The 18,424-nt window shown below is 51.1% G+C and overlaps 6 protein-coding genes across 6 annotated transcripts; 3 read left to right on the forward strand and 3 right to left on the reverse strand.

Annotated features, from left to right (window-relative positions):
* Nucleotides 1–2,133: 2,133 nt before the first annotated feature.
* On the forward strand, nucleotides 2,134–2,619 carry J3458_009391 (uncharacterized protein; the record flags this gene model as incomplete). Its single annotated transcript, XM_066119754.1, has 1 exon — nucleotides 2,134–2,619. One exon carries the CDS (start codon nucleotides 2,134–2,136, stop codon nucleotides 2,617–2,619), a length of 486 nt encoding a protein of 161 aa, XP_065975550.1.
* A 1,724-nt stretch (nucleotides 2,620–4,343) lies between these two features.
* Nucleotides 4,344–6,129, forward strand: J3458_009392 (uncharacterized protein). Its single transcript, XM_066119755.1, has 3 exons — nucleotides 4,344–5,359; nucleotides 5,450–5,615; nucleotides 5,687–6,129. Exons 1-3 carry the CDS (start codon nucleotides 4,958–4,960, stop codon nucleotides 5,791–5,793), a joined length of 675 nt encoding a protein of 224 aa, XP_065975551.1. The 5' UTR covers nucleotides 4,344–4,957; the 3' UTR covers nucleotides 5,794–6,129.
* Nucleotides 6,130–6,325: 196 nt separating this feature from the next.
* Nucleotides 6,326–8,938, reverse strand: J3458_009393 (uncharacterized protein). The gene is made up of 2 exons (XM_007809008.2): nucleotides 8,499–8,938; nucleotides 6,326–8,424 (listed from the first exon to the last, which is right to left on the reverse strand). Exons 1-2 carry the CDS (start codon nucleotides 8,538–8,540, stop codon nucleotides 6,874–6,876), a joined length of 1,593 nt encoding a protein of 530 aa, XP_007807199.2. The 5' UTR covers nucleotides 8,541–8,938; the 3' UTR covers nucleotides 6,326–6,873.
* Nucleotides 8,939–9,917: 979 nt separating this feature from the next.
* VMA4_1 (V-ATPase V1 sector subunit E) lies at nucleotides 9,918–10,805 on the forward strand (the record flags this gene model as incomplete). The annotated part of the gene is made up of 3 exons (XM_007809007.1): nucleotides 9,918–9,947; nucleotides 10,085–10,593; nucleotides 10,655–10,805. 3 exons carry the CDS (start codon nucleotides 9,918–9,920, stop codon nucleotides 10,803–10,805), a joined length of 690 nt encoding a protein of 229 aa, XP_007807198.1.
* On the reverse strand, nucleotides 10,438–13,301 carry J3458_009395 (uncharacterized protein). Its single transcript, XM_066119756.1, has 2 exons — nucleotides 11,904–13,301; nucleotides 10,438–11,846 (listed from the first exon to the last, which is right to left on the reverse strand). Exons 1-2 carry the CDS (start codon nucleotides 13,149–13,151, stop codon nucleotides 11,193–11,195), a joined length of 1,902 nt encoding a protein of 633 aa, XP_065975552.1. The 5' UTR covers nucleotides 13,152–13,301; the 3' UTR covers nucleotides 10,438–11,192.
* A 413-nt stretch (nucleotides 13,302–13,714) lies between these two features.
* On the reverse strand, nucleotides 13,715–16,984 carry J3458_009396 (uncharacterized protein). The gene is made up of 3 exons (XM_066119757.1): nucleotides 14,252–16,984; nucleotides 14,160–14,185; nucleotides 13,715–14,082 (listed from the first exon to the last, which is right to left on the reverse strand). The coding sequence occupies exon 1, from the start codon at nucleotides 16,851–16,853 to the stop codon at nucleotides 16,440–16,442; it is 414 nt and encodes a 137-aa protein (XP_065975553.1). The 5' UTR covers nucleotides 16,854–16,984; the 3' UTR covers nucleotides 13,715–14,082; nucleotides 14,160–14,185; nucleotides 14,252–16,439.
* Nucleotides 16,985–18,424: the final 1,440 nt, after the last annotated feature.

Here is an 18,424-nt window from a genome sequence, read left to right on the forward strand (position 1 = left end):
AGTTGGGAGACTGGGCCAAAATAATTGGTCACCAGTTAGAAATTGGCATTACCAACAGAACGCGGGTCATCAGGGAGTGGAAGCGGGTAAGATGCCCTCGTCATCCCGACGCCATTGGCTCCAAGCATCCCCAATCGAAAGCATATCGAGCCACCATCTCTATCCATCCCGCCTACAGAGGGAACCTGGATGTTGACACACGTACACACGGAATCCACAATAACACAACATGTCATCATCGAACCTGTCGACGGAAATTCTCGTCATTGTATGAACACGACAGCCGCCTTTAATTCAGGAGTCAATATGCGGATTTTGCTGGCTTGTATGACGTCGGCTTTCTGCTTCAAAATGCTGGCCTGGTTCCTTCACAGACCCCTAATAGCATCCTGTCCTCGGGGGGCAGTGCTGAGTCTGTTGTTTCGGAAGTGGTTCTTGTTTGTGGTCCCACTAAGCCGTGAAACTGGCTGGTAGGAGGCCATGACCAGATGCTGTTCTTCGAGGCTGTTCTTGCAGGACCAGAGAACATGCATGCTGGGGCAATATAGTCGTATAAGAAAAGGACCTCGGAGTTGTTGACGAAGCCCCAGAGACTATGTGGATTCGAGCTAGCCAGCCGCAGTCCTGGCAATCCTCTCAGATCAAAAGCATGCTAATTATCACAGGTCGCCAGACATCTAGCCCGCCCGCCAAATTCCCTCCAAGGACGACTCGGCCCCGCTCACCACTATCTCCTATACACCCACCAGCCTCCCTTCTGCCCTTCTGCCGAAAATGCTCCCAAGCACCGCGTCTTCTCCCGGAAGATGCAAAAGGTTGTGTGGGAAGACACACGTGGAACCATAATCGTGTACGGAGTTGGAAGGGAGGTAGGGATGCGACGGTGCCGTGTTTGATTGATTCGGCTGTCATTGAGAAAATAAGCATTATAATACTCCGTACTCCTCTATTGACTGTTGTCGATCTCTCGCATCGCTAGGCGCAGATCACTACTCGTTAATGCATCCACACTTTCGGAGCCGACAACGTGCTCAACACGGCCGCTCAGTGCGTCAATACCCTTCTACCTACATAGTGCTGGCTACACCAGTTGACCGCATGTCTCATGCTAGCATTGTAGGGACTATCGAGGCTGAAGACCACAGTACGGTCTTCGAAGCACGACGCCCCGAACAAAACCCCCCTAGCTAGTCCCCGGTAATCTACAGTATTGATCCCTTGGCCAACAAGTACCACCGCAAGCGCACTTACCTAAGAAGTACAATTACGGCGGGACACGGCAACTAGTTGTTCTCACCCGTCGTCATTATCATCGCCAAGAAGTTCATTCATGCATGCATCACCCAGGTAGCAGACTGTGAAGAGAACCTGTGTTTGGGAATGGCGATTAATGCTAACTAGTCACCTCCGACCTTGAACATTTGGCATGATTAACGAGCACCAGAAGGCCTCGAACAGGTCGTCCTTTAAAAAAAGAAAAAGAGAGAGTTTATGCGCGTGGAACAAGACAACCTGCTTGGAGAGGAATCCTCTGCTCCGATTAGCATGTGTGGGCAGCTTGTGCGGTAAGCTATTGCCAGACTTCTCGACTACCGGGTCATATGACCTCTCCCATGGCTGTGATGGAGCGATCGAGACATAAGACAAGGTACTGATTTAGAATAGTACTAAATAGTACTAGCTACATGGTACTAGAGCATTTGCCAAACACGACCCAAGTTGGACGGCGTAATATGGAGTAAAGGTGGTGAGTACCCCGCAAGAGTATGATTCTTGTATTACTACCTCGCGATGGAGCCACACTCTCCAAATATTGTATTGTACGGAGTAACGGTATGATTTATTTGTTACAACACAATTGGCCATTTGGCTTATCAAAAGCGGCCTCAACACAATAGCTTGGAGATTGCAGCACAGCCTGTAGCGACTAGAATCATTTCCGAGCCTCGACTGGCACGATGGCCATGTTCCAGGATTGTCGACAGTATCAGTAGCTGGACCTGCTTATAAAAAAGGTCAATGGTCTAGAATGGCAAATGGGTACCCGAAGCCCTCCCTGGTCCATGATTATTGGCAAACCCACAGCGGGACCTGGATCCATGCCGAAGCTTCGATGAAGAAGTCGGCTAACGAATGACGGCAGGCTTGGCTCCCAAGTTGGGCCGTAAGAAGATGTGTGGCGAGGCCAAACCGCCTGCACCAGATTGGATGGACTTGGGATTTGGAGATGGAGACAACTCTGGGACACAATTTCAAGAAAAGTATCCGGCGACGACACAACGACAAGGGAACCTGTCCGACAACGACCTAACCAGCCCTGAGGGATTGAACTATACAATATCTCTCTCTGTAAATGCAATATGGCACCCAGGGTTCCACCTCGATTATCAAAAGCACGACTTGTGGCCAGGGCTGAAGGGAGATCAGGCGCTTTCCGGCAGCTTGTTTTGGACGGCACAGTGTGCGTACGCTCTTGCGGTTGGCCATTCAAGAATCACCCATGAAGACGAGGACCAGGGGCAAATAAACACTGTGGATGGTGTCTCCGTTTGCCTCGACACGGGGATTTATCTGTCTGTCTGTCTGCTTGGCCTGCTATTTTCGTTTGAACTTTGGTAGTTGGACCGGCCGACATCCGGCTCTTGGGCTGTAGTGGTAGATGTGTTACTTCGGAATCGGCAAAGACGACGACAACAACACGGCACTTTGATGTCCTGGTGGATCGAATCAAGTCGCCAGCCATGCCACGGCATCGTCGGTGTGAATTGTCAATACCGAAATTACCAAATGTATCGATGGAACAATAGGTCCAAGTCTATTGGGATACTTGGTGCGGAGTACCTTTGCACATGGAATAATTCCTTGCATGAATGCACAACAATCTGTAGTTATTTATGTCAGTACTACCGCGATTTAAGACGATATTGTACATAGTTATGTACTCCGTACCAAGGAGAGACGGCCAGACCTCCCCTGGATCACCTACAAAAGCGCCCTTCGTTCCGGCAATGATAATAACGTCGATTGTTGGTGCCCCTGCAATAGCTCACCCCCTGGTTGGACTGGTAAGAGAGTCGCAGGCAACTGCGGCTCGGCATTTCATTTAATGAAATGCATCAGGAGAGAGAAAAAAATTTTCTTATCAAATGATGACGAATCCTAATCCTACCATAAATTGGCCATTTTGGCCCCTTTCCGCGCACCAAAGGGCAGAGAACAAGGCCAATCGGCGACAATGGAGCAGAAACAGTGCAGGTCACTCGCAAGCAGTTTCAATCATAATACGTGTCTGTCAGATGCGTGAATGATGGGAATCGGGTGGGCTAACGTGTTGGCAGGCAAATATTAGCATGTGTATAACAATTATTGAGCGGAGCATACCGAGTACTCCGGATGTAGTACAAAGATGCAAATATACCGCGCTGCATGACCAATGCCAAGCCAAACTCGTCCATGATGCATCCGTCCCTTCCATTTCGAGTAGACGTTGCTCAGATCATTGGCGAGATTTACGCCGGGGTTTTGGGTCTTGTCAAGCCTGTTCAGGCCGTTATTAATATATACAATGAGTATGTGAGTATGTATGTATATTAGAGACGCGACACGTGTTTGTGGGTAATCTGTCGTGTGCGGTTCTGGCAAATCTGCCAAGATAAAAAAGCCCGCCGCAGTGACTGCGTGCGTACATTGGACATTGGGACTGTTGGGTGTGGCATGCAGAAAATCAACGTCTCTATCAAAGTAAAGATGCTGCGGGCGATCAGAGACACCGTGCATGCGTCCCAAGGCGCAGTCGGGCGGAGTTGTGTTGGTCTCGATGATGTTGGCGGCGTCTACTCCGTAGTAGTAGTTCCGTACTTTCCGTGGTCGGCAGCGGGATCTGGCATAAAATACTAGTAGTTTAATGCCCGCAAGACATTTGGCGTCGCGGGCACAGACACACAGACACACAGACACACCTTCACCTTCACCCTCACGTGGTCGCTCGGCCTCGTCGCCAGCATGCTCCGTATTCTGCCACTCCCACAGCAACAAAAAATTACCACGACTCCTATCTAACCCGTTCTGCTCCGTGCTAACCCACTCTGCTCATTGATTGGCACGCAGCTCTGCACCCGTCGCCAAATCAACACCCCAACCGCCCAAACCGGTTGCAGGGCGTCCCAAACTCTAAATGGATCAGAACCTCCTAATCAGGCGACTTGGGAGGATATGGCGCGCTCTGATTGGCCGCTGACCGCGGAAGTGGCCCGTGCCAAGGGGTGCGCACTGAGTCTTGACACCGCCCTGAAACGAGATCCGTCAGGCCGTGCTCACAAGCCGTTCAATCCTGGGTACCAAGTGTACCAAGTCGCACCAAGTCAATCCGCTGCAGAAACCTCTTGCAGACAACTCGTGCGCACTTGCCAATTGCCTCTTCTTCCCTCACTATTGTGAAGCTTCTCTCCTGGCGGCTGGTCCTTTTCTGCATCCTTCACCTCAGGTATCCGGATAATACCCTCCTCCGTTCGCAGTTTCCCTCTCCTTTTTCTGCCGTTTATACATCGCCAGTCTTTCGTCCTCCTTGTCGACTACGCCAAAAAGAAATCCCATGACGTTGATGACCGGAAAAGTACTCGAAACGCTCGGCCAAAGCAGGAGTTGCATTTTCGTTTCCATCTGGATGTAATTTTTCTTCCATCTTGTCCCGTCGTTGTTTCCCGCATTGGAACATTATATATATACATACATACTTGGCGCAGGACGCCATCCCGAACCGGAAGCAGACAAAGATCCTCCCGAGTCAAAACCACCAGCCGAAAGCATCTCGAGCCCCCAGGGAAAAGCAGCAGCCTGTTCCAAAACGCATTTGATAAATAAAAGTAGCACCCGGGGGGAAGGAAACTGAAGAACCAAAAACACAATAAAAAAAACCGCCAACCCACCGAGCCACGGAAAAAGAAGGGCAGCACCAAGAATGGCCAACAAAGTCTTCAGCACCACGCTCGGCATAAGCCTCCTCTTCCTCGCCTCTGGCTGCCTCGAGCTCGGCTTCTCCCTCGCCGTCCGGAGTATGATGGACAACAAGCCCGAGAGCGGCCAGGAAGCCGTGCGAAATCTGCTCTACAAGATGTTCCCCTTGACGGCGGGCATCGTCAACGGCGCCGCCACCCTGGCCATCTTTGCCTTCACCCTCCTCGGCCTATTGTCGCCCATGAGGTCGTGGCTCAAGGCGGGCGGCTACCTCATCAACCTGTGCGGCCTCTTCACCCTCTGCCTCGGCGTCTACCTCTGGATCATGACCCTGCGCCTCAAGGACGGCTTCTTCCCGACGTACCTCGAGCTAGATCCCAGCGTGCAGTCCCTCGTCCAGCAGTCGGTAAGCACCGATGTACCCCCTCTTTGTTTCTTGTTGGGGCCTTGATTTTGAGCGAGTTGGGTGATTTTTGCTAATGCAAGGAGCGGGTAGTTCCAATGCTGCGGCTACTATAATGCCTCGACCCCGGCGTTTGTCACGGATGCGACGTGTCCTTCGCCCGCGGCCGCAGCGCTTCTGCGAGGTTGCGGAACGGCCATTTCCAGCTTCTCCAACATCTTTATCGACAATATCTTTACTGCGCTCTTTGGCATCGTCGGTGTGTATTGCCCCCTTTGTGAGAAACAACATGACGGTTGTGCAGCGATGCTAAGGGTAGTTGAAACCTAGGACTCGACGCCATCTTCATACTCTCCATTGCGTGTCTCCTCAAGGAGCGCAAGGAGCGCGAGCGATATCGCCATATTGATGAGAAGAGTGGCTTCAGGCAGTTTTAAGAGCTGTTTTGGTCGGGTTCATCCTCAATATACGTGGACGGATATTTCTTGATCTGGATCCGGTGGCTCCTTTTCTGATGGCTCTGACAAACGGTTCGTGGTCCATATCGAAATATGGAGATGTAAATAATATTTTTTTTATCCCTACTTGTGGTAGAAATAGTTGCATGCATGGTAGCGGTGCTCAGCATTTTCAATGTATTCTTGCTTTTGTCTGACGCATCGCGATGCGTGTACTCATGGTGTATTGCATGGTTAATTACGGTTCCCTGGCCTAGGTATGGCTAACATGTAGTATTACTAGATGTTTGACATGATCATCTGGCTCTCTCTCTCTCTTTTTTTTTTCTTTTTTTTTTAAAAAAAAAAATCAACTTGATAATATTCTTGCTCTTGATCATGGACTAACCCTGTACCTGGTTTATCGGTGACCGTTTTCAATATCCTGTTACACTATGGCTGTAGTTTTTGCATGTCCAAACACTTCTTTCCAAGCTGTGTTCTCCTTTTAATCTTGGATGGCGTTCTTGCACTTGCATTCTTGGAAGTGCAGTGATTCTATGGCATGCCATGTAGCGAATTACATGGTGGTCCGGGAGGCAGACAATGTCAATCCTCCGAGTCTGAGCCATGGATGGCTACACCCGCTCGTTTCATCAGATGACATTTGAACTCCTTTCTAGACAAGCGATGACCGTCCCAGCAGGGACAGGCACTGATAAAACACAAAGAGCATACTACACACTACTAACCACCACTCTGACCCATCCAGGGCAACGGTTGTACAATTATTCAAGATGACAAAATAAATGCTTGTAAAAAGTCTTGTGAGCCAGATGTATTTCGATGCTTCTTAACATAATGAAAAAAAAAAACAAACAACAAATGATATTATGCCCGAGGTGAAAGCCTGTTCAATGCCTTGCCCAAATATTTCTTGAGACCATTCAAGACTCCTCTTGTTGTATAAAGGTCTACCCAATCGCCATGGTTCGAATATCTAATACGCCAGTCTAGTACGCCAGTTTCGCCTCGCCTCGCCTCCGCAAACAACCAAAGACGGCATGTCCAATGCGCCACTTATACGGCCGAATCGTTGGCTGCTCTTCCCCGGTGACTCGGGGCATCATGTTCATTGTCGTCATAGTACTGTCGTGATATATCGTCTGCTGTGAAGGAGCCGCTCATTGACCTTTGCATCTCTCGCCTTCTGAGCCACGGTATTGACTGGAGCCAGCCGCTTAGAGACCCCGAAATTGAAGACTGCCGCTGTCGTATGTTTCGGCGCGCCACCAGACCGGGAAACCCTGTGCTTCTCCTCCTCCGCCTGCCAAATCTATAAGACGGGGGCTCGTGGCCGGGGCCAACCTCGCCCGATGTCGCAAAGTTACCACTGACCGACCTCCTCGGAGGCAGCAATGGAGACGATTCTGATTGTCCGGGCAAAGTCGCGGAACGTAACCGTCCCGTCGGAGTAGGAGGCTCCTCTTGGTCTTCCAGTTCGCCCCAAATCTCAGCTCTTTCTGCCCACCTAAACTCCTTTTTCTGGGTCGGTGCCAGGGCAGTGGTATCACCGTTGGCAATTGAGAATGTCTGGTAACCTGACGAGCTGCTTCCCTCCTCCACAGCAATCTCTGAACTAAGCAAAGACTCCTCTTCGCCTTCTGTATCGTCGAGGAGCCCCAGTCCCGGAGCTAGTGTTGACTGCCCGACGCCCGGAGCATGTTGTTCATCGCTAAGCCGCCACGAGAGGGCGAGGACGCCAGAGAGCAAGATGACCGTGCCGAGAGCAATGAGCCCGGCATGAAGTGGCGGAATCAAGCTCACCTGGTCAAAGTATATTAATCCATCCAATATGGCAATGATGTTGTATACGCAAAACACAAGCGGATAAAGAACCGAAGTCGAGACTAGCTTTAGGCCGCGATGTAAATAGTAAAGCTGACAAAGCGCCAGGGAAACCAAGCCGAGGACAATTGCCCACGACTCCCAATGGGAAAACTGATTGTCGCCACCAATGGTCTTGATACACAGTTCCACAGCTGACTTGGCAAAGAGCAAGGCGTGTGCCGATAAATCCCCGCTGATGACACCGTATATAATGCCACGGGCAAGCCTGAATCGAGAATTGTGTGATATGCTCGACATGCTATTGACAACATCGGTAACCGTGCCGAGCCCCACGACGAACACAGCCTGCAACGTCATCCAAGCTATAAAGGGCCCTCGTCCCAGCAAAATGAGTAGGCCGTTCAAGTCGTGAGCTGGAGACGGAATGGCCCCGAATATCGCAATCAAGACAGCGCCACTCGTCACCAGGAGGGTGCCGCAAAGAGACCATCGCGTAAACGGTTCGTTAAGGATCAAGGTCGCACAGATGGAGTTGAAGACGAGACCGGCGGCTTGCAAGGTGGAAAGCACTGGCAACGGTAGCGTGGAGATCTGCACTGTACTGCCCAAGAGATTCGCCACGACGAACATTCCCATCCCCAGCTGCCACCTCCGCCTCCGGTATGGTGGTCGTTGAATATGATGAGGTTCCTTTTCATCTTCGAGAATATGCGACTTCCGCTGCAAGGTAAGCCCGAGACTCTGGACGCTGGTCGATATCAGGCCGACGAGGATTCCCAGCTACACCAAGACCCGTTAGCGCATAGTCGTGCAGAGAAAAGAATGGCAAGGCTTTATTCCTGGGTGTCGCATACAGCTATACTCCCACCGGGGGAGATACTCCCTGTGGTTCTCATCTCGCGGCTACCGCAGGCACCAGCATCTGGCGGTGGACGACGGCACGGATGGCACGAATCGATTGCATAGAAGTTGCCCGCCTGTCGCCTATGAATCGTTATCGAGCGCGACAGGTTGGGGAACCATTCGTGAAGGGACCGGACGGGAATATCTTCGGTCGGGTTGAAGCCTGTGTGCAAAGGACGAATGTTGGGTTGCGGTAGCTATACAGGGAAACGAGGTGACCAGCACCTCGACAGACCGGTATGTCGCCCAGGCCGTCGATATCACGCTACGCGATGCTGTTAGTCGACCGACCCGAGGGAGAATGGCGAACTAGGGTGTGCCTGTTTTGCGATGAGAGGGTTATGATGTAGAATGCAGGATGCAAGTTGCCGAACGCCAACACCTGACTGACATCAGGATGAGATCAAGCAGGGGCTTCTAGTAACGACCTTTGGGCAGAAGGGGACAAGGGCCTATTGTACTACCAAGTAGGAGGCACTAAGCACTAACTACTAGTACTACGCAGAACTTAGATCCCTTTGAATGTGCCTGGCCATCCACTCCACTTTTTCTGCGATGCTCAGTAATTACATCTTTAATAGCTTCCTGTGTGCCTTATTTTAATGTAGCTCTTTTCAAACGTAAAAATACAAGTACTTTTTTTATTATGTCAACTGTTAGGTTACTTGTATATCTTTTAATCTAATATCTTTAAATTCGTCAACATCCTTGTTCGTTACCAAACTGGCACCTGCGCACATTCAAAGGGATGCGGGCTTTGGGGCCTGGTGTGGCCGCGTGCGTGTTGGTGCAGAGACCGAAGAATGAAAGGCATGCTAAGACCCCTGTGGTCAAGACGGTCTGATTTCAAAATGTTGGTCTGGTCGGTGCGAGGTCAGGGTGCACGCACCTAGAGCAAACAAACCACTGCCTGGACGACCAGAGCCACCAGTGAACACACGCCTGCATGCTGTCCCCTGATGGACGGTCCCCTTTAATCTTGTCCAAGTCATGTGATACGTCATGTGCATTGGCGCTCCGTGGCGGGGTCAACGTGTCTGGTGTGGCTAGTCGCTCTGTGGCTTGAATCCTGGTCGCCGCCGGGGGCTGGTGATCTGGATTGAGCAGCTGCTGTCCGTACAGCGTACAACGCAGGAGCCAAGCTCTCTCTGGCTGCACCCGTAGCGTCACAGGCTCACAGCTGCCTCCGGCCTCAACGTACCTCCACTCTCCAGCCAGACGACATCCATCCCGTACCTCGTCGTCCCGCGATACATCATCCGACTTCCTCGAGGCCAGCCAGCTAGCAAGTATTGTAGCTGCTTCATCGCATCCTGCCGTTCATCTCTTTCCCACAGAGACACAGACAGCCCTTCACAACCTCGCCCAGCATGTCGCAACACGCATTGTCCGACCAGCAGGTACGCAGATAGTCCTGTGTCATCGAGCACCAAGACGCATATATCATTTACATCCATTTCTGCATTTTCCCACTACAGCGCATACCCCCCACCACCCGTACCCATACTAACAATGACGTTTTTTTCATCGTGTTCAGGTCGACAATGAGCTCCGCAAGATGACAGCGTTCATCAAGCAAGAGGCCATGGAGAAGGCCCGCGAGATTGAAATCAAAGCCAATGAGGAATTCGAAATCGAAAAGTCCAAGCTCGTCCGCCAAGAGACCGACGCCATCGACATCCAGTACGAGAAGAAGTTTAAACAGGCTACCATGTCGCAGCAAATCACTCGGTCCACCGTTGCCAACAAGACGCGGCTCAAGGTCCTCAGCGCTCGACAGGAGCTCCTCGATAGCATATTCCAAGAAGCCGAGAAGAAGCTCGCGGATGGTGCCAAGGATAAGGCCAAGTACCAGAAGATTCTCAAGGGTCTTATCCTGGAGGGCTTCTATGCTCTGAACGAGCCGATACTGCAGGTCCAGGCCAGAAAGAAGGATTATGATATTGTCAAGAAGGCCATCGACGAGGCTGCCAAGGAATACAAGAAGGAGGTTGGCAAGGATATTGAGGGAAAGATTGATGAGGCGAATCCTTTGCCCGAGGGGTCGTATGTGCTTTCCCCCCGTTTCTGAGTAGTCATGCCCAAAAACTAACCTGTTGGATAACAGAACTGGGGGTGTCATCATCGTCAGTGGCAGCGGCAAAATCGATATCAACAACACCTTTGAGACGCGGCTGGAACTTCTTAAGGACTCTGCTGCTCCTGCCGTCCGAGAAGCTCTGTTTGGCAAGAACCCCAACCGAAAATTCTTTGATTAAACTCGTCGTATGTCACGGTTGAATGGAAGAGGAAAACGCAAATGTACTACCTCGCTCGACGCCATGTACCTCATTGGGCATTGCCGAGCGACCTGTTTACGAATGGCCCGTTGGTGCGGAAAAAGCGCCGTGTTCACAGCAGCATCAAAGACTTGCATTGTTGTCTTTAAATTGTCCCCAGTCCGTGCGATCGTAGCTTAGAGGCTGTACTATAAACTTGATATATTTTGATTGTCCATAATGTCTAGACTGGGTATAAACTCCAATTTCCTTCAACGCCTCGTTTCTTGATGCATGATCCACACAAGGTCCCCAAAGCACAGTCATAAGTCGTACATAGAGTAGTTAACCCCGAGCAAATACGATGGTATCCTCGAGAGAAGGCACCTAATCTTCTGCGCATACAATCGTGCCTGGCTCCGTCTCGGCAGCAGGAGGTTCCTTAACAACCGGCGACCTCGCCGTCTTCTGAAAAAATTTCTTCATGCAGTCCCTCTGTCTCGGCAGAAAAGGGTCCTCATTTAACTCGGGAAGATCAAACACGCTCTTCCTGGCTTTTCTTCGAGTCCGCACGCTATGCGACAGCCGCTTCTGCACCCACTCGACCACACTCTTCGCCTCGGTTCTTGCCAACTTCATACCAGAGTCGTTTGTCTTTCTCCAAATTTCCTGCAGCATCCCCGCTAGTTCATCCACCTCCTCGTTGAACTTTTTCTCGTCTTCGACGTTGTTGAATTTGACGACGGAGCCATCGTCGATGGCTATGTCGAGAAGGATGATGCTGGCGCGGAGATTGGAAAAGTCTGTTTTGTGGGTGATTGTGAAGCTGTCGGTGTTGAGGATGTCTATGATGCCACGGAGGGTGACGACGTCCTCCGAGTTACTGCGGGCTAGAGAGTCGTCCTGAAAGAGTGTTGCGACTGCCATTCTCCTGCGCAGGTCATGCACTCGTTTGCTGGAGATGGGAAGACAAAGAAGAGACGTGGCTTTGATGGTGCGATATTCTTGGCCCCAGTTGAGGAGAGAACAAGTTTCGAAGCACTGTGCTTTGTTAGAGAAGCTCTCGGCAGGCAAGAGTAGCGAGGCTTTTTTGCTTACAAAGTTGTTCCACGAGGGACTTGGGAGAGCGCCGACGAGCTCCTGGATTGTATATTCAAACTCGGCTAGGACTTGGATGTTGCAGATCAAAAATTTATCCAATGACAGTCGGAGAAGTGCCTGAGTGGCATATTCTGCAGCCTGTACTGACAAATGGCCGGCAATGAGTCCAAGTAGCGAGATGAAGGACTGGAGGCAGGCCCAGTCACGGCCCTCGTACGGCTCACGATCCAGTCTGGACACAGTCAACTCTGGATGAAGACCCGATTCTCTGGCATCTTGCGCTCCAAGCCGTGTGAATAACTGTCGTAACCGTTCGGCTGTCAATAGACGCTCAACTTGTTCTGCACAGCTAGCCACCATGTTGCAATATTCCTGCCTCACAATAATCGAAGGGTGCGTGCACAACGAGTCCAGCATCCAGTCGAACAATGAATCAGGCAGGTCGCCGTTTTTGCGCAAGCGCAAGATATTCTGCGGTAGCCCTGATATCAAATGCTGTTCCCTTGTCTTAGCATTGCCCTGCGTCAGGAGATTCCACAGAGACTTTCTCCCGAGTTCCGGAGCCCTTGGGGCGGACGGCGCCTTGTACTCCTCCTTGAAAAATAGGTATCTCGGCTGTGCTTGCGAGGTACCGGATCTCTCAACAGCCCGGAGCACCTTGTGGGCATTCTGCCCTCCATTGTCCTTCATAATCCCGGCAATAGCATCACCCGTAGAGAAGGACGAGATATTCTTGCCCTTTGCCTCGGCGGCACTCGTGGCTTCCTTCACTTTTAGCGAGCTCGCCGTCGTGGCATCATCCCGCCGCGCATCCTTTGCAAGGGCCTTCATGTCAAACTTGTGTCTCGGCATGATGGCCAACGGCGACGCGGGAAACTCGACTGCTATTCTTTTCGCCTTTGGCGTAGCATACGGATTATGCCGGGGCTTCTGTTCCGCAGGGGCTGCATTCTTGGTTTGGTTGAGTAAACACGAGAGGTCTTCTAGCGAGTCGTCTGAGGAGTCGCCATCGGATTCTTCGTCGCCATCGGAGCCCCCAATCTCTACTGGCCCTCGTTTTTGAGGCGTGACAGGCCGCTCTGGAGATGACGACGGCGGAGACGGAGAGGGCGACACTGGGGCTGGGCTTCGTGGACGTGCTGATGGTGGTGAAGGCGGCGGTTGTGCGACGGGTTTGAAGAAGTGCAAGATGTTTCCACTTCCGCCTCCGCTTCGGGGTTTTTTATTTGAACCTGTTGCTGGCATGACGACAATGCAAAAACGCGTGCCTCCTTGGGCTCGCCGTAGCCAACGTCGAGTCGTATTCCTTGGCTATGCTGTGCTCGATGTGCTTATTCCAGTAAAACAAAATCCATTTGACCTGACGTCAGGCACTTTGATGTTGCAGGGTCCAGGACTCCATCCCGGTCGCGTCTCAGTGGCGGCCACCGCGTCGAGACCCAATCGGGCTAATTTGTGCTGTGCTGACTCAACCCAAGTTGTTTGTGTGAAACAGTTCAGTCAACATGTACTCGTGCTGTCTTTTAGTTCTACAGGCTCTTTTGAGTCCAATAAGTTCAACAGGCATATTTTTTCGCTGCTTTAATATTCAGTTACTGAATGCCGGTAGCCAAATTTTCTTTGGATCACAATGCAGGTGCTGTAATAAACTCAGGCACTGATCTTGGCTCTGGAACTGTGGGACATGATACTTACCGAGCTGCATTTCAGCTCACACTTTCGCCTTCACGATTTCGCCGAGTACGCGATAAGAAAATACGATGAGGCAAAGAACTGAAAAGTGTATGTACCCAGGTATGTACTGTATTCTCTAATCTGCCTATATTTGACCTGGTAGTCTCCACCTGGTAGTTACTCCGTATAATGAAGATCCTAAGATGCTGGCGCTTGTTGCACAGGCGCCACCATATTGAGCAATACGTACCCACGAATGCGGTATTTCTAGTACGGCATGCCGTGTTAGCGAATGCCATCCATGCATCGAGTCAATATGACCGCATCAACACTGATTCTCGGGCCGTGTTGGCGCGGCGGCCTGCCTATCAGCCGGGTCATCATACTTAAGTAGTCAGCTGCAGGGAGCTGATTTTGATCGACATCGCTATCGTGAGAGTAGGCCTCGTTCTTTACTGTGGTTCCAACAATCCCTCCCTTTCAAACATGACGTGGCTCGGACCTGACATGACGACGCTTGGTCAGTGACGTGCCTAGTTATCAGAGCATACTGTATGCGTGGTATGATATGTAAAAAACCATCGTCTCTGCAACTGGTGGTGCTACTGGCAACGAGTGGTTGTTAGCATTATTATCCTGTTGCACTCCGTGGGTCCAACATCACTCCTCACCTCCAGTATAATCATATATCACATAATTTAGCAGATGATTGCTTTCGAACCAATACACAAAGCGTGTTGGCCTTTCGTAGGATCAGGGACAAAGAGGCAGGGGTAAATGCCAAGTTTCACAGTGCTATTATCGAAACATTGTCATGACTTGTTGCTTGAAGAGACTCAACCCAAGACAATGGAGTACACTACCCCACGTTAGGAGGAGTACGAAGCATCTGGGGGCGAGAGACGAATCCTGAGCCCTGAGGGGGTGCGAGACATGATGACAGAACCCAAGTGGCGCGCCGGCGAGTTAGGATCGATACCGCCGACCTGGTCCATTCAGGCGTTTTTATTTGAATGAATTGTAGCCTCTTTGTTCTGCATTGTATCGAAAGAGACCCTGGTTGAAAAACACCAGAACAAGCAACATTGAACAGATGCAGGTGGCAGGCGGCACGAGTGGAGACCGCCCCACAGCTCCCTGCGCTAGACTGCGCTAGAGGGGCATTTGCGACGAAATGGGCCGGACTTCCAGACCTTCACGGAAGGTGCGATTCAAATCTACGAGATAAGTTATTAACTGCCTAGGTGGCTACGGGGTACCTAGTAGTTCATTTGCATCCATAGAAACAATTCATGTGAAGGGATTGTGCATTTATTGGGTAGCATCTCTGCCCGGCCACCAGCGAGATCATCGATAATCGATTGCATTGATGACTGGAAGCTTCCTTCCTTGCACGTACCTTGGCGTGCTCTGCCTAATCAGTGGTGAGTGAGGCTGAGCCTCTCTCCAAGCAACCCCAAGCAACCCCAAGCAACCCCAGCAACTAGGGAACCTGGACCAACATGAAGCTGGTTTGGCCCCCGTCAGCCACGAACCTGTCTCATAGCTTTGTTGCAGCGTTGATGTCACCGGCAAAAAAAGAAAAACCTTTCCCCGGGTCTCGAGCGCTATTAATCAGATCAGGCCACGCACTTGGAAAACGAAGAACGCGACACCATCGCCCAAACTGCCTCCCGGTTACACCATGGACACAGCCGTCAGCACACCAAAATTGCCATGCGGCTGGGTTGGCCAACAATGAAATTTTTGCAGTGGCTGAGATTGGCAATTTCGCTGTCACGGAGTTCCCGTGTCGCCGTTTGATGCCGGACAACAATCATCTGGTTGGCGTCTGCATCTTCCCCCACCGCCACAACGCACAACGGAGCAACCGGTACGCAGTCGGACCCCAAGGCGACGCCAACGTAGATTGCTGTCGAACCTGGGGATGAAACAATTAAAGCAGTCCGTGTGGTTACAGGAGAAGGATTTGCGGTTGAAGAAGTCACCAGAACGAAATTGGAGCGACAATGGAAATAGGATTCGGCACAGGAATGCATAACAGGTGTAGCGCGCTAGGCCAAAGGATGCGAAATACTAACTAGGCTGTGATTCCCGGAATTGGGGTCAAAAAATTGAGGTCAACTTTTTGACCCTGGTCAGTACATGCTCCACCAATTTAAAGTGGGAATATTACTTTGTACCGTCCCACAGTGATTTTTTTAGGCTTATGTGTCTTGAGTCTCCTTGTAAGGTAGGTCATTTAGGTGTTTCGTGCCGTATCGCGAGCCTTAAATCATCGCCGTATCGCGAGCCTTAAATCATCGCCGTATCGCGAGCCTTAAATCATCGCCGTATCGCGAGCCTTAAATCATCGCCGTATCGCGAGCCTTAAATCATCGCCGTATCGCGAGCCTTAAATCATCGCCGTATCGCGAGCCTTAAATCATCGCCGTATCGCGAGCCTTAAATTATCATCGCCGTATCACGAGCCTTAAATTATTATCACCGTATCGTGAGCCTTAAATTATCGCCGTATCACGAGCCTTAAATCATTATCGCCGTATCACGAGCCTTAAATCATTATCGCCGTATCGCGAGCCTTAAATCATCATTGCCGTGATCCAATTAGTAAGCTCAAAGAAGAATGTCAGTCACCCCAATTACAGAAATTAGCGTGAAGCTATTTTAACCTTCCACCGACATTTTTTTTAAAAAGATTTCACGTAAATCTTAGCAACTAAGCCTTTTACAGGCATTAAAGCTGCCCCTGCTAGCTTGGTACATCGTGAGCAGGGATGGATGGAGGTTTGTGTAAAATATTGGGTCTCTGCTTAAATTTATGTGTTGCATGCAGCTAATTTAAGTCTAGCGCCCATATTATGCTGAATTGTGCGTCGAAATTGAGGTCAAAAGATTGACCCCAATTCCGGGAATCACAGCCCGAACGAAGAGCGCACAATGCGCGAGTGTCTCATTTGCACTTTTCCATGCCGGGAAGCGAGTTTCATTGTCAGCAAAATCCTCGAGAATAAAGCCAGGGGCGCCGCTGCCTGAATGACCAGCCGGACCCCGGCCATCCAACGTGGGCCAAGACTGGAGAAGCCAACGGTTGGCATGCGTGAACCGCGTCCCTGGATTGCATTTAAGGGGCTCTTGAATACCTGTCAGGGGCGAGAGGTATGACGGGATGCGAGCGGATGCCAATGTCTGCCGCAGGCGCGCTTGAATGGAGCGGCAAAGAAAGAATGGCTCAGCGAGAATGCAAGAAGGGCATGTATGCATCTCGGTCATCGCCAGGCGGTGATGCCGTGGGCTGCCCGCCGTGTTAATAAAGTCAGCGCTTCGTGTACACTCAGCAAGGCTGGTAAATGAGACGCTGCAGATGCAAAAACAAGCTTCAACGTTCCAACAATTCACACGAGAGGATGGAAGCTAGTCATTAGTCCTGCACACCATGACCGAGCCGCCAAGGCTGTGGGCTTGCCTGTAAAGCCATTTCCAGTCGATGAATCCGGTTGACTAGCTGTGCGAGTGGTGCTGACCAATGCTATAGAACATGCTGGCAGCCATTTTGGGCTGACGGCATGGCGCAGTATACGGGAATGCCTCCGAACTTCCCTGCTTTTCGCGATAATTTGCCATTTTAAAATTGCCGCTGACTGACGATGTTTCTGCACATAAGCCACCGGCAAACACATTCGGCTCAGCTCACCTGACACAGCCTTAATCAATCATGAGCCATGGACACCTTCTTACTCGGTACAGCGCTGAAAACTGTGGTACTACATGCTTTGCAAGATATGGAGAAAGATTGGCAAAGTTGACAAAGCCTCTGTGGGGACTTTACGAAAACTCGGTCGGATGGGCCGGGAACTAGCCTCGAAATATTACCCGCAGAGGCCGCTTAAGTGGGTGAGAGGGGGAACACTGACTGGCGCCCCGACGTGGCCGACGATGGCTCGTGTAACGGCTTGCGCACGGAGTTTGAGTACAGTAACTGCTCTTCCGTAACATGCAAAATGTCACAGGCGGCCACTGCACACTCCGCTCTCTACACAGTCGGGAGTACTATAGTGTCCGTCAGGATGGGCAGAGCCTCTCGTCAAGCCGACCATCCGGATAGTAATAGCCATTGGTGGTTTACTCTGTATGTACCGAGGGTACTACGGAGTACTAGTCGGGCTTTTTGAGTGGCACCCATCCCCCTTGCCATGCCGCCCATCTCTTCCATACTACCAAGCAGGGCTGGGGCTGACAGGTGCCGTGGCGGCGCTCCAGCCCGTCAACGTCAAACATCGAACATACTGCACCTCGCAGCAGTGCTGGGGATACGGGACGGATGCGAGTCAACTGGAACTCCGTACTTGAGCACGAAGGACACGGACATTTAGATATGTCCCAGGCATATATGCAGATAGTCTCAGCACCTCAGTGTCAGTTGATTCAATAGTCAAGCCGTGCCGGATCAATTGACCGCACTTTATGAGATGTTGGAGTTACTGAACGGGCGCTGAACAAGCATTACAATAGAGGCAACAGGGGCTGCAGCGCACTAGATGAAGACTACGTGGTCCCTGAGGTCTACGTACCGACGTGCTCGGATCCAGGTACTAGATACTCGATTCTCCATGAAAAGCCGGCATGGTTTCTGTGTTTGTGGTGCTCTGAAGCATGTATTGCGGTACTTGGAAACCCACCCTCATGGTCCCAAGTTGGCAGTGCCGTAAAGTCCGGACACGCTGGAGTCAACGGTGCACCGAGTTTGAAAGACCAGGCGCACCAGACACCGTCCCAATAACAATACAATTAGATCGCTGACAGATAGAGTCAACTAGTGCAATACCTGCCGCCAGGGGACCCTC

Source organism: Metarhizium acridum (assembly GCF_019434415.1).
Source record: "Metarhizium acridum strain ARSEF 324 chromosome Unknown scaffold_141, whole genome shotgun sequence".
NCBI lineage: Eukaryota > Fungi > Ascomycota > Sordariomycetes > Hypocreales > Clavicipitaceae > Metarhizium > Metarhizium acridum.

Coding starts and splice junctions, on each gene's coding strand:
- J3458_009396 (XM_066119757.1), bottom strand. CDS start 16,853: ATGACCGAGATGCATACATGCCCTTCTTGCATTCTCGCTGAGCCATTC.
- J3458_009392 (XM_066119755.1), top strand. CDS start 4,958: ATGGCCAACAAAGTCTTCAGCACCACGCTCGGCATAAGCCTCCTCTTC. Junction 5,360..5,449: donor AGTCCCTCGTCCAGCAGTCG/GTAAGCACCGAT, acceptor AGGAGCGGGTAG/TTCCAATGCTGCGGCTACTA. Junction 5,616..5,686: donor TGCGCTCTTTGGCATCGTCG/GTGTGTATTGCC, acceptor GTTGAAACCTAG/GACTCGACGCCATCTTCATA.
- J3458_009395 (XM_066119756.1), bottom strand. CDS start 13,151: ATGCCAGCAACAGGTTCAAATAAAAAACCCCGAAGCGGAGGCGGAAGT. Junction 11,847..11,903: donor GTCCCTCGTGGAACAACTTT/GTAAGCAAAAAA, acceptor AACAAAGCACAG/TGCTTCGAAACTTGTTCTCT.
- J3458_009393 (XM_007809008.2), bottom strand. CDS start 8,540: ATGAGAACCACAGGGAGTATCTCCCCCGGTGGGAGTATAGCT. Junction 8,425..8,498: donor CCCCCGGTGGGAGTATAGCT/GTATGCGACACC, acceptor GTCTTGGTGTAG/CTGGGAATCCTCGTCGGCCT.